The 14,282-nt window shown below is 52.0% G+C and overlaps 1 protein-coding gene across 10 annotated transcripts in view; it reads left to right on the top strand.

Annotated features, from left to right (window-relative positions):
* MYOCD (myocardin) overlaps window positions 1–13,663 on the top strand; it is a 484,598-nt gene extending 470,935 nt beyond the window's left edge. For 7 of the 10 annotated variants that reach the window (XM_075071726.1, XM_032803678.2, XM_075071728.1 and 4 more), the window contains 3 exons: window positions 5,164–5,277; window positions 7,812–7,869; window positions 10,951–13,663. In XM_075071726.1, coding sequence (XP_074927827.1) covers window positions 5,164–5,277; window positions 7,812–7,869; window positions 10,951–11,510 — 732 coding nt within the window. In that variant the 3' untranslated portion in view covers window positions 11,511–13,663. The remainder of the gene's footprint in view (window positions 1–5,163; window positions 5,278–7,811; window positions 7,870–10,950) is intronic. The other 3 variants (XM_075071727.1, XM_032803693.2, XM_032803687.2) reach the window with 2 other exon arrangements.
* Window positions 13,664–14,282: the final 619 nt, after the last annotated feature.

The raw sequence follows: 14,282 nt of genomic DNA, 5'->3' as shown, positions 1-14,282 counted from the left end.
GCATGCTCAAAGTAGGGCAGTGGTGAGTGGAGTAGCAACTGCTTCATCTCCCCTCACCAAGCTGTAGGCTGCATCTTTGTGACTCCACTAAAAGCAGTGCCACAGGTCAGGAATCCTGTGTGCTTCTCTCCAACCTGGGCCAGCTGGCATACTGACTTCCTTGGCACCCAGGCAGAGAGCAGCAGGAGTGCCAGGGAGAGCTCCTCACCCAAGAGCCTGGGTGTGCTGCACAGGGTGTGCCCAGACACAGCCACCACTCCATGCAAGCTACCTCCTCTGTGTCTTTACCACACAGGCTGAGGTCAGAGTAGCTGGAAGAGCCAAATCCTGAGCACATGCAGTGACCAGCTCCAGTACGTTTGCCAAGACCCTGGTGACACTGGATGTGTTCACAGAGCTGCTCACGATCGAGGGACAGTTAGGAACAAAATCACAGGAGCAACACAGGCAGCAGCAGTACAGCACAGGAAGAGGAGGGCAGCTCTGGGAATCCAGGCGCACAGGCAGTACAGTTGCTTTGGGGGTTGCTTCTCCAAATCCGGGGGGCACTAAGCAGGAATATTTTGGGGGACCACCTACACAACACATACTAAAAAAGCAAATGGAGAGGGGCCTAGAGATGCTTGGGGCCCTAAGCAATTGCTTAATCTGCTTATACCCAGTGCTGGCTCTGTCAGGGGAGACTGCACACCATTGCCGACCTCCAGGGATCAGAGATCATGAGTCAGCCCCAACCCCTGAGCCGTTCATAGCGCTGAGGCTGTGTATTTGGTTTGTCGCGTGTTGTGCACTCCCCTGCCATTCCGGGGTGGGGGGGTGAGAATCAGTGCTGCCAGTGCGCCCAACTGCACTAGGGAGAGGGTTTTGACCCTTGCTGCAGGAGCTCTCACCCCACGCTGCCAGTCCCTGCCCAGCAGTGAGTGCTTCCCCTCCCCCAGCCCCAACCCAGATTTCAGCCCCTCTTTGCTCCTCCTACAGCTCTTCCCCCTCCCAGGCTTGGGGGCTGCAGCAGGGTCCCCTCTCCCTGTTCCAGGCTGGGGAGCTCCAGGTGCCCCTCAACCCCCTCTGCCCTGGCCCAGGCGGAAGCTGCAAGGCAGGGGGAGGGGAAGAAGAAACCGTCCCTTCTCTGTTGGTCACAGGGGTAGAGGCAGCTGGGTTCTTTATCTCCCCCTCCCCTCCTGCTGAGGGGACGGGAGCGCTGCCTGCAGCAGATCTGATTGGTGGGTGGTGGGGCAGGCAGCCAATCAGCAGGCTAAAATTGCCAGGGAGTTGGAGCTTCTTGTCTTATGGCAGATGGTTCCTGTACCAGCCCATCCTATAACAGCAAAAACATTGCAAGAGCTGGGGTTGCTCTGGGAGTGACAGTGGGGGAGGGGCACTGTGGGGGTGACATTGGGTGCTGTGGAGTGACTCAGGTGGGAGGGCCACTGTGGGAGTAACGCTGGCAGGGGATGGGGCTTGTGGGGTTGATGGGTGGGAGAGGGGGAAGTTATGGGGGTGACAAACCCAGGGGAGGGGATTCGGGGAGGGGGAAGCTATAGGGGTGACACAGGCAGGGGGTGGGGGGTTCTGCATGAGTGGTGTGTGACACCCCCGTCCCCGTTCAGGGAGACTAGGCCCCTGTCCTGCCCCATCTGCCCAAGGCCCCCTCACTCTTGCCCACCAGGGCCAGAGGAGTCCCAGATGGCTGGCCTGCCCTGCCCCAAGTGCCAGCCTGCCCACCCAAGCCACGCCAAGTCTCTTCCCGTCTGCCCAAACCGCCCTGAGTGCTGACCTGCCTGCCCAAGCCACTCCAAGCCTTGGACAACCAGAGGAGCTCTGAGCCCTGCTGGGTCCTAGCCCCAGGGCCATGGCAGGAAGCATTAGCGCAGGTTTGGGGAGGCTTAGCCTCCCCCAGCCTCCATTACACGCCACCCATGAAACCCTGTGGGGGTGACAAGCAGGGGAGGGGGAAGTTGTGGTGACACAGCCAGGGGGAGGGGGTTCAGTGGCAGTGGCACAAGCAGGGTGAGGGTGCACTGTGGGGGTGACTTAGCCAGGGAGGGGGCACTCTGGGGTGGCAGGGGGGAGAGGGTGCTGTGGAGGTGACACAGGCGGTGGGGGGGCATTCTGAGGTGACAGGCAGGGAAGCAGGGCACTCTGGGGGATGACTCTGGAAGCAGGACACTGGGAGTGACTGGCAGTGGGATGGACAAACTATGCAGGTTGCAAAGGGAACAGGAGACTGTAGTGGGTGAAACAGGGTGCAGGAGGGAGTGTTAATTTTGGTGAGAGCTGGGTACTGGAGGATGTGACACAGGCAGTGAGATTGGTGTAATACAGGGGGTGACACAGGCAGCAGGAGCAGGGCAGTATTGTGGGGTGTCACAGGAAGCAGGGTTGTACTGTGGAGAGCAACAGAGTAGCAGCCAGGGAGTAGGTGTAACTATTGGGGTTCCTCTACACCCGCAACTCCTAGGGTGCCAGTAGCCTGCCAGCCTGGAGGCAAGCGATGCTTCAGCAGCTAGGGCTTGTAGCCCAGCCTTGGAGGGTCCCACACCCACTTAGGCATACAGCTAAGGGAAAGGGTTTTACCAAGCTGGCAGGGAAGGGGTGAGGTTGCAAATACCCAGGTACAGTTCAAACTGGGCAATAGCAGTGCTTGAATGGGGCTCTTCAAGCCTCATGCCTGGGGTGCCCTCTCCAGTCCAGTCTCTATTTCAGCACATAAGCATTTGGTGGTTACCAAGCCAGGCTTAGTTAGTGTCTCTCATTGGGCCACTCTGCACCGGCTCCCTGCCCAGCTGCTGTCGCTCCATATACAGCCCACACAAACCTGCACCCAGCTGCGATGTCCAGCAGCCACAGCCTGTTCCACACACAGCTCTGTCCCCTTACCTGATGTGCACTGGGGAGTGAGCTGATGGGAGTTGTCCTCTTCTTTGTAGGTCCATCACACAGGATTGTACCGCAGAGAGCTGGGTTGTACCATGGGGAGCAGCAGGGATATGGCACAGGTGGCTAGGTTGTACCATGGGGAGCAGCAGGGTCATGGCACAGGGAGCTGGGTTGTACCATGGGGAGCAGCAGGGTCATGGCACAGGGAGCAGGGGCACAGTGTCACCATTTTAATTTCCAAAGTGGTCTCTAATCATCGCCTGTATTTTAGGGCCTCCTATATTTGCACTCAGGTCAGCTCTGCATGCCCAGCTGTGTGTGTGAATTAGGAGTGTCTGACTCTCCTGAATTGCATGTGAAGATGTCAGCGTTTGGGGGCGTGGAACATTTGCAAGCCCCAAATTTCCAATTGACAGCATTTGGCATTGTGGGTGGAGAGAGGCTGGGGCTGCATATGGGGTGCCATACGGGGTACCTCATCCTACCTCTGCAGTTCCAGTCTCTGGTCACATTCTCTTCACGTGGCTAAAAATCAGACACCATAACCCAAGCCCACCTATAAACAATGTAACCAGGGCAGCTCTTCTGTGTTTTGAGCTCCCTGTTCCACAGCAACCCCCTCTTCTGCCCTGATGTGAGCGAGGCCATTGGAAAGGTTCTGAGCCTAACTCTGCTTGGCGTGAGTCCTTCCCATCTGGGGTGGCCTCTCAGATCTCCAGCTGGGATGTCACACCAGTGCCGGGGGGTCCTCACCTGAGAAGGGTGTGTATGACAGAGCAGCACTAATGACCTGTGTTCTCTGTGACATGGATCTGAGCCATTCCTCTGGGTTCCCAGTTGGGGTGTTGATGGGTCACTCCTAGTGAAGAAGGAGCTCCAGCTGCTGCTGCTGGGATATGTGTGCATCACTCCCACACTAATCAACACTCCCAGAAATAACACTGCCTGCCACAGCCATGCTGCGCCTTGCCATGATAACACCATGGGAACAAGGGAGAGAGGGCCAGCCAGCGGGGGCAGAGCAGTCTTGGAGCAAAGTAGAAGGAAAGGGAAAGGAATTTGTTATCTGCGGGGAGGGGATTGATAGCTAATCTTTTCACAGATTCATAAACTTTAAGGCCAGAAGAGACCATTCTGATGTTGTCTGGCCTGCTGCATAACAGGCCGCAGAATGCTACCCAATCACATTCACTGCCAAGAACCCAGTACAAAATGAGCAGGTGTTCTAGCAAGTTTCCCTCAGAACCTCTGCCAAGAAACTCGTCTTTGAGTTGCAAGATTCTTGCTAGGCCAGTGTGTGAGACCCTTCTAAGCAGAAGATCCCACCGGTTCTGTACATGCTCTGTGTCTGTTTTCTGGAGTGGTGAAAAGACTGCAGGATAAGACCCGTGCAAGTCATTCCCTTGTGGCTTAATTCAGCCTCACAGTATTATTCTCACCACTTACTTAGGGCGAGTGATTGGGACATTTAAAACAGAATCAGTTTTTCCAGAAGTGAAAGGCAGGAGATTTCAGGCTGAGGGATCACGTATGACAGTTTTGCAAGGATGCCCTAACCCATGTAAACCAGATCTTGAGAGATGGTCCAGAGTATTGACCCACTGTGCCTCTAGAGACCATTTGAGAAGGGGCAGTAGAGATGAGTGGTGGGGTTACTGCATCTCCTAGCTGGAGTATCGTCCAGTGATTCAGACAACTGAGTCATACAACAGAATTTGGGTTGGGTGTCAAAAAACAAGCATTGCACTAATTAGCAGAAGACCTGGTCAGGATCAGCCAGGGCTGCTGAAGTGTGAGAGGAACGATAAGGGCAGGGGAGGCGAGTTCACACACCAGTAACATGGTATCTTTGGGACCTTGCAGTCTATGTTTGGCCAATATTTTTCACCAGCATATTATTTTGCCTGTTTTTGCTCTTCCTCTTGTTCTGGTGTAGGGACATTCAGAGCTGAGCTGAATGCAGTTGCTGAAAGACAAACTGCTCAGGGTCACCTCATGTTAAAATGCACAGGAACTGTGCATACAGACCTGAATGCTTTCCTCATAGCAAGGGGAACTCATAACTAGGCTCCTGAATCCATCTGTTCTGCCCACAGGCTTGATTTTTCCCTCACTTAGTCTGGTTTGGCACTGGTGTAATACCATTGACTCCAGTGGAGTTACTTCTGGTTTACACTGGGGTGAGAGGCAGCTTGGGCCCCAAATAAAGGTAGAAAGAAAGGCAGAGAGGAGCATAACCTTTTGCCTGTGGATTGATTACATTTCCCTATATTTCCCCCCACGCAGATGGCTACGCAGGCAGGTCAAAAGTTTTCTATTCCATCCCCAAGTTTTTGTAAGTCAAGCCCAGCCCTCTCGGAGGTAAAGCAGCCTCCATCCTATGCGGATGCAGTGAAGCAGGTAACTGCATGGTTTTTATTTTCTACAGGAATAGGTTTTACCAATTTGATCTTGTTCTGTTTTGATTGAGTTTTATGGAACTAGTGACTGTGGCGATTACAGCACATCACCTGGTCTGTGAGTGAAGCAGGCATATTTGATGTGTACGAGAAATAGCTTGAATTGACATTTTAGGCCTAAGTGCACAAAAGACATTAGGTGCCTAGAAGATCACTGTGATCCACAACGCCTGAGTTGGATGCCCACACTCCCTGTCCATTGAATGGGGAGAGTGAGGCGCCTTAGACTGCAGTCCACAAAAACCAGCACACTAGGCATGAACTGGCCAGTGGGAGAGGCCAGTGACAGGGGTACGTCTTGGCAGTAGGTGCCTGTGCTGTCAGCAAGGATCACAGAGGGAAGGAGAACAATAATAACCCCAGAACTGTTAGCCTAGTGGTTAGGGGCCTTACCAGGGACGTGAAAAGCTCCTCTTTTGTATGAACTCACCTGAGGGCCTGACCGGTAGAGACATAGGCACCAACTCCATGGGTGTTCCGGGGTTGGAGCACCCACGGGGAAAATTGGTGGGTGCTCTGCAGCCAAGCTCCCCGCCCCAGCTCGCCTCCGTCTGTGTGCTGTCCCTGCTTCTCCCAACGCTTGCCTCCCATAGCTGTTTTCCGGAATAACAAGTTGTGGGGGGAGGAGCAGGAACGCAGCACACTCAGCAGAAGAGGCAGGGCCAGGGTAGGGATTTGGGGAAGGAGTCCAATAGGGGCAGGGAGGGGGCGGAGTTGGGGCAGGGACTTTGGGGAAGGGGTTGGAATAGGGGCAGAGTCAGAGCGGAGCGGGGGGGGCATGAGCACCCACTGGCACCAGGAGAAGTTGGTGCCTCTGGGTAGAAGTGGGCAGCTTCTGAGTGTGCCTGTCAGATTGGGCCCTGCATGTGACTTAGATGGCCAAGCACCTCTCTTCCTCCACTTTGTGAATTTGCCCCAGCACATAGGTGGGAAATCAGCACCCGGATGCCCACTGGGGGGCAGATGCACACGCCCAGCAGCAGGAACACAGCACTAGGGAACTTTTACTGCAAACTGTTAGGTGCTGAGTAACCCTAGGCACCTATGGGAGCAGCTGGGGTTTTGTGCATCGCAGTGGTCCAGAAACTGGGCCTTAGTTGCCGAATGCCTGTTGTGCATCCAGGCATTAGCTGCTAACTATTGTCTCAAGTGACAGAAAAGCATCAGACTTGATTTTATTTGAATACTGTGCTGGTGAAAGGTGCTAAGCTGACAGCCCTGCAGACTGATGCCCTGGTCAAGCAGAGCAGAAGGGGCTAGTCATATGGGGAGCTCCAGTTTTTGGTGCCCAAGTTGAGACACCTCAAATGGATGTGAACTCCAAGGGGGGAGAAGGGGAAACTCTGGAAACTTGGCCCTTTTGAAGTGTCCCAACTTGGGCACACCAAATCCCTAGTCACTTTGGAAAATCTTGGCGTCCATAGTTAGACCCAAAGCAAATACAAACTTGGCCTGCTCTGTCCCCTGCCAGAGTGCCTCAGCCTTGTGCCCGAGGTGGAGAGGGTAGCTCAGTCTCCATAAAAAGCGACAAACACTCCTGTGGCACCTTCACAGGACTCTTTGTTGCTTTTTACAGATCCAGACTAACACAGCCACCCCTCTGATAATCAGTCTCCATAGTCCATTTCATCCCTTGCATCGCATGAGACTGCAAACAGGGTGCCACTTAGTGCCAGCTGTGATGGTGGATAGTTATTCCATTGGTAACTAGACTGAGACCACCAAACTCATCCCACGTGGGCCATTGGATAGCACTAAATATTGGCACATAATGGCTCGGGGACGAGGAGTCGTTTTGTATTTAAATCAAAGGAAACAACAGGGAAAGTATCAGAGGGGTAGCTATGTTAGTCTGAATCTGTAAAAGCAGCAGAGAATCCTGTGGCACCTTATAGACTAACAGACGTTTTGGATCATGAGCTTTCGTGGGTGAATACCCACTTTGTCAGGGAAAGTGCATTTCGTCAGCAAAGCTCAGTAGGCCAGCAGGGGGATGAGGGCATAGGGGAGCAGGCATCTTGCTGGGGCAAGCACTGGGTGTGCTGGGCACAGGAGTCCCAGGGAGGCTGTGTGCACTCAACTTGGTCCTCAGGCTCCTGAAGCCCAGCTGCAGAGCAGAGGCTGATTTAAATGGTTGTAAAAGATGGCTGTGCAGTGACCATGGAGCCTATGAGCTCAGTTCTACCTGCAGGGAGGGGACAGAAACCAGCTCATTGCTCACTAGCCACAGCAAATTAGCCAAGCACATCCACACTGCATGGAGAATCCTCTTGGTCCCAGGGATTCCCTTTGTCTTCCCCATCTCTGGATGCTAATCCCGGTCACGCATTGGGGTTTCAGCGTACTCTTCAGCATAGCATGGGATCTCACCTTTCCAGCACTCTAGGACTAGCAAAGCTGCATCTTGTGCTCTGGCCCCTGGCCTGAGAAACCGCTTCTAACGCCCTGCTCTCCTCTTGTGGTGTTTTGCTGCAGCAGATGACTCGAAGTCAGCAAATGGACGAGCTCCTGGATGTGCTGATTGAGAGTGGAGGTAGGCAGAGATTTGATACTTTACACACAGTGCCCTTGCTGGAAAAGCATGCTCAGCGCAATGGTGATGAACATGGGCCCGTGAGAGCCCCATTGGAGCAGCCCTCTTTGAGGCTGCCATCTTGCATTGACTTTCCTTGAGGAAGGAGTGGCTGAGGCTGGTTTTAAAGCTTTGTCTTCCAATACACAAGTGGAGCACTGCTCTGGAGGGGCCCTGCACATGTCCACCACTGCTGGGGAGCTCTGCTTTTAACAAATCCACAGGTGCATTACTCTAACCACTTCCCTGGGGAGAGCTTGTCCTGTGGTTATCAGCCATACCTGTTCCCTAGAGAGAGAGCACCACCCGCACCCGTTCCCTAAAGAGAGAGCTCCGCCCACACCCATTCCCTAAAGAGAGGGGAACACCTGCGCCCATTCCCTAGAGAGAGCACCGCCCGCGCCCATTCCCTAGAAAGAGAGCACCACCCGTGCCCATTCCCTAGAGAGAACACCACCCGCGCCCATTCCTTAGAGAGAGAGAGCACCGCCCGCGCCCATTCCCTAGAAAGAGAGCACCACCCGTGCCCATTCCCTAGAGAGAACACCACCCGCGCCCATTCCTTAGAGAGAGAGAGCACCGCCCGCGCCTGTTTCCTGGAGAGAGAGCACCGCCTGCGCCTGTTTCCTGTAGAGAGAGCACCACTCGTGCCATTCCCTAGACAGAAAGCACCGCCTGCGCCCGTTCCCTAGAGAGAGAGCACCGTCCGTGCCTGTTTCCTGGAGAGAGAGCACCACCCGCGCTATTCCCTAGAGAGAGAGCACCGCCTGCGCCTGTTCCCTAGAGAGAGAGCACCGCCTGCGCCTGTTCCCTAGAGAGCTCTGTCTGTGCCCATTTTCCATGGAGAACAATGATACTGTGATGCTTTCTCAGGGGGCCCACTGTGTGACCCCTCTGCTCCAGCTAGAAAGATTTGCTGGTTTTAAGTGGCTAGCCACCTCAGAGAAACTTCTCAGGGCTCTGTCAGCCCTTACTTTGCCTTACAGGTAACACTTGTTGCTCCGCAGTTCCTGATCCCCCTCAGAAAGCATTCCCCTGGAACACCCAGCCCCTGCCATTGGCCACTCACAGAAATTATACCAAGTTTGCTATCTCCAACTAAGAATTCACGGTTTGCTTAATATTACTGCTCAGAGTTCCTCATACAATCCAACAAAGAGAAGTTTATTAAGAAAGATAGAGATTTCAATGATATAAAGAAGGATAATGAAAACAGAAATGGTTACAAATAAAACAGAGTGTAACACACTTCTAAGAGACAAACATAACTTCAGCTAGTGAAAATCTTGGTCTCAGATAAGCAGCTTACCTAAAGCAACCGCTCAGCATCACCAGCCACCAGGGCCAGGATCCAGCTTTCATGGATACAAAAAGTGCTGTCCTTTTTGCTGAACTAAGGGAGACACCTTTCCTACAGTCCAGTAAGCCTTGGCACTGTATCCTTTGGAAGTGTGCCCCCAGATAAAAGTTTTCTCTGCTGTTTCCTCTCCAGGAAGCTGAAGCCAGGCAACTTTCTTAGCCTGTTAATATGTTCGTCCCATTTGCCTCAGATGCAAATGTAATTCCCATTGACTTAGGCTTGCTTTACATCTGAGACCTATGCTGCCAGGTAAAGCAACATTCCTTTGTCTGGAAGAACCTCAGTTATCAGCTCTGCCTGGTTACCTAGTGTAAACCTATTTTTAGCACATACAGACAACTTCTTGAAGAACACCTGTACAGATATCTCATGATGCTTATGCTGACCAGTAGAATATAAGCTTTCATTTGATATCTCATATGACAGTCTTTAGAGATAAATACTATGCCACCCATGTGCTGGTTGCTATGACTCTGTCAGGCCTGGCAGGCATTGCTGACACACAGTAGTGAACCACTAATGGCTTTTGTGTCACACAGTGCCCATTCCCCACACTCATTTACCGTGGCCAAGGCCCATGCCTTTGGGGCACACTGATTATGCCCCTTGCCCACACATACGAGCTACGAAGAGGCATTATCTGCTCTGATGAGGGTGTATAGGACCATTGTCTGTACCCTGTCCATATGCCAGTGCCTTGCAGGAAAGCATCATTGATGCTTAGCTGTCAGTTGGCTTCCATACTAGGTAATCAAGCTTTAAAAGCATCTCCGGTCACTTGCTCCTTAGAGGGGCTGTCGCCGTGTTCTCAGGCATTGCTGATTATAGCATTCCATGAGTAGGCCTCATGGTGATTTTGAAAGCTGAGCAGTTGAGTGCTGGTACTAGCAGGGCCTTGTATTACATGGACAAACCAGGCCATATTGGGTTTTGGGGTGATTTGCCAAGAAAGCCAAGGACCCAGGTGTCCTGTTTACAAAGGGTCAGAGCAACATTCTGATCCTGAGTCACTCCAAGCCTGAGCATCCGTTGAGTCATCCAGTCTGTGCGGCACTTTCCCCCACATACCCTGGGCTGGCTTTCCTTTCACCAGTGAAACCATGCTGATCAGTGTCAGCAGCAGCAGTCCCAGCGCACTCTCTGTCTGAGCACTGCCGAGAGCTAACTAGGTCTCTCAGCAGAGGGTTGTTGCAATGGGGCAGTTTCAGGAGGACAGTGTGATGAGTTTTCAGATGTCTCTGGGGAGCTCCTTCCATGCACAAGGGCAGCGTGGGGGACAGCACAAAGGTGTGTATTGGAAAATCAAACTCATGGGCAATGTAGGCTGGCATCCTTGGCAGGAGCATGACTGCAGATAAGAGGATAAGTAGTACGGGGCTAAGCCAAGAAGGGCCTTGCCACTGAAGACAGGCAGTTTGTGTTTGATAAGCCGGAGAAAAGGGAGCCGGTGGATGGATGTGAAGTGTGTGTGGGGGAGGGGGGAGGTAAATGGTGCAGGGAGGAAGGAAGTCTTGCTGGAAGATGCCCGGTTTTGCACTGATAAGGTTGGGGGAACCCTGAGTGGAGCAGAACGGTGGGGTAGGCTCTGAGGGAAAGCAGGCAGTCAAAGCATGTGGCCAGTGCAGATGGCTCAGGCTGTTACATGGCATGGGTCTAAGCTCTCCACTTCCTTTTGCAAACAGAAATGCCAGCCATTGCCAAAGAAGATCGTTCCTGCCTCCAAAAAGTACCTCAGATAACGGTGTCTTCAGGGAACACCAGCGCTTCACTTCCAAAGGCCTCTGCTCCATTTGAACATGTTTCCTCAACCCAACTCTCATTTGACCACTGCACTGGCAGCAATGACACTCACCTCGAAGTCTTATTAAATTCCCAGAGTCCCCTGGGAAAGGTCAGCGAGATCCCCCTCCTGAAAATGGGTGGTGAGGAGTCTCACTTTGAAGGGCTGATCGATGGGTTTTCCAGCAAAGTTGCAGATGAACTTCTGACATCCCAGGAGATTCCTCTCTCACCCATGGAGACCCAGCTGTCACCCTCCTCCGCTGAAGGCTCCGGTTTACAAATGAGTTTCACTGAATCGCCCTGGGAAACGATGGAATGGCTGGATCTCACCCCCCCTAGCTCAGCCACTGCCTTTGGCTCTTTCACCACCACCGGGCCCAGCCTCTTCAATATAGATTTCCTAGATGTCACTGATCTCAGCTTAAACACCACCATGGACCTTCACTTGCAGCAGTGGTGAAAGGTGGTGGCAATACAGATGGGGATGTACAGCAAAAGCAGCCGACCACAAGTCCTTTCATTAAACAACAGAACCAACAGGAATTGAGTCCTGGCCCAAAGGGCTAATGTGCCAACCAGTCAGGGGAAACTGGAGTATTTTTCCCACTACATAATTCCTACCCTTTTTCAGTGACTAAGAATTGTCAGCGCAATGAGGCTGACCCTTTATTTTTCACACCTATGTGGCTATTGATGCCTTTTAAAAATGAGACTTCTCTAAAACATTTTTTTATGCTTTTTCAGTTTTAGCAGCCGTTCACATGAGAACTGGAGTAGCTCGTGACATACTGTGTGGAAAAGAGACCTCACCTGGGAGGAAGCATGAAAGCATCCAGAACAGGGTCCAAGGCATTGCTACCGAAAGCCGCCTCATCTCCTTCAAGAAATACTGCACGGCACGTCTTAGCCATGGAGAAAGGCCCAGTTTGGTCAGAAGTCTTGTGGGCAGTCAGTGCCATGCTCTCTGCCCACCACGGTGGCAAAACACACTGCACTGTACAGCCTGGTCCACCTCGGTCTGCTTCCTGTCTTCATTCCAGTTAGTCAGTGATCGGAAATGGTTCTGAAGCCAAGTCCCCATAGCACAGACAGCTGCTGTCCAGTCAAGGGCGGTGAGTTGTGCCATGTCAGAGATGTGCCAGAACTCATGTGAGCACATCTCATATGGTCGCTTTTAGTGAGTGAAAGCCAAGGCGTGTTCCATGCTGCACAGTTACATTTTATAAGATAACCTCAAAGAAGCCCAAACCACAGATGTCCTGATACCTGACCCCAGCTGCTCAGGTTGCTCATAGAGCTACTGAAAGAACCTGATGCACTGACACAGCTGTCGATTTCCTACTGGTGTGGTACAAATATGTCTCCAGCAAGGGACAAGGAGCATGTTGAATCAGGAAGTAAACAAACCAAAGCTCTGGAGGGGATCCCTTGGGCTTTTCTCTGCAGTATGAGAAAGCTGAGGATGAACCTCTCCTGGACTTGCAGGGAACCCTGAGGGTGGGGGAGAGCCACAGAAATTCAATTGCAATAAATAGCCCCTCCTGTATGTTCCCCAAGAAATGGAATGGGTCAAAACAGGTCCTTAATTATGGCTGGAGTTTGTGTGACCATCTGTTTGTGCAGTCTATGCTCCCTATGCCAGCCCTCCTCCCTGCTGTCTCTCTCCCCTTCGCTCCTCTCTCCTTCCTTTTGCTGAGGTTACTGCTGCCCCACCAGTTGCTCTGCTCAGAGCAAGGTCATCCAGAGAAGAGCTGTGAATCCACAAGGTGAGAGGAGCTTGTTCTTCCCAGTTCATCAGAGATGGATGCTTTGCTGCAGCTCTGGCTGCAGTAGGAAGCCACCCGCCTTTCTCCTCTGAATCACGGTGCAATATTGTTCACCGGGCTGTCCGGTGAGAAAGGGCCATCTCGTCACCATTTGGCCTCCACCAAAGAATCTGATAGCTATTGTTTTAGAGATGCATCTACTTTTATAAGAATTACCTGTCAGCTGTTTTGCAAAAGTAAATATTGTTGCTGACAAAGATTGTTAAAATATTTACAGCCTGCGTGTATTTAATATTTGTGTTACTGGAAGGGCAGCACACTGGCCGTGCAGTCATTTGGGGCAGAGCCCAGTGTGAAGGGACTGTGGGGCAGGGGCACTCCTATGTGGGTGACTTGCTGAAGGTTTGTTGGAGCCTGAGGAGGAGCCTCTGCAGCCCTCTTTGGCCCCAGTTGATGAGGTTATGATGTTGTTGCATGTTGTATAAAGAACATGTTAGTAGCTTTTTTAAGTCACTATTTAAGGCACCACTTTTCTATTGTACAAATGTTCACCAGACACTGGTAGCTAGAACAATCACAAGTTGCAATTTGTTAAAAGAATTTCTGTTTTTATAAGTGAGAGATTTTAGAAACCATTCCATGGTGAATTTTAATAGCACTTGACTCCAGAGTAGATTTGCTGCTGCACTGCCTAAATGTACAGGGCTTTCCAGATAGTTTTCTCCTCTCGACTGATGTATTTCCTTATTTAAAGTGATGCTGTCAGCTTAAAACTTGTAAACAGACACGTTTCCTCAGCTATGTTACCAACACTACCTTCATTATTAAATACCCTCTTGTCTTGTCACTCCCTCTGCTCTCAGATTGCTGTTTCATTTTGCTCAGCCAGGAGAAGGACAGCCACTGAATTCAGCGTTCAGTTTGTGACAGGTTCCCCCTAGGGTGCCACTGGAACTGGGGTACCACTAAGCCCTCTGACCCACCAGCCTGGGATCCCTCTCACACTGCTCCTGTGACAAGCTGCAAAGCCCCCCAGCCTACACTTTCACCAGCATTCACACAGGAGGGACACACCCAGCAGCAGTCACATGCAGGATCTCTAGCCACCAGTTTCCCAGCCTAGCACCCCACTGCTGTACCATCCTGCCTTGGTCAAATCTGGCCAGTATGTGGGTTTAATACCTGGGCTGCCTCTCCCTCAGTGTGAAGAGAACAGGGCACATGTGTGGTAACCAACAGAGATTTTCCCCAAGCACTCCAGTCAAAGTTCACTGGTTTGGATTAAAAAAGATACTAGAAAGATAGGATACGAATTAGCAAATTCTCACCCGGGCTGATGAGACAGGCAGGCTGCAGATTCTTATGGAACAAGCTGCACTTGCATTACAGCTTGGAATCCCTGGGTCTTTCATACACAGGCTAGAAATCCCTTTAGCCTGAGTCCAGCACTTCCCTCAGTTCAATCT

The sequence above is a fragment of the Chelonoidis abingdonii genome, chromosome 13 (assembly GCF_003597395.2).
Source record: "Chelonoidis abingdonii isolate Lonesome George chromosome 13, CheloAbing_2.0, whole genome shotgun sequence".
Taxonomy (NCBI): domain Eukaryota; kingdom Metazoa; phylum Chordata; order Testudines; family Testudinidae; genus Chelonoidis; species Chelonoidis abingdonii.
Note: the sequence above shows the minus strand (reverse complement) of the source record. Positions and strands in the feature narration are given on the sequence as shown.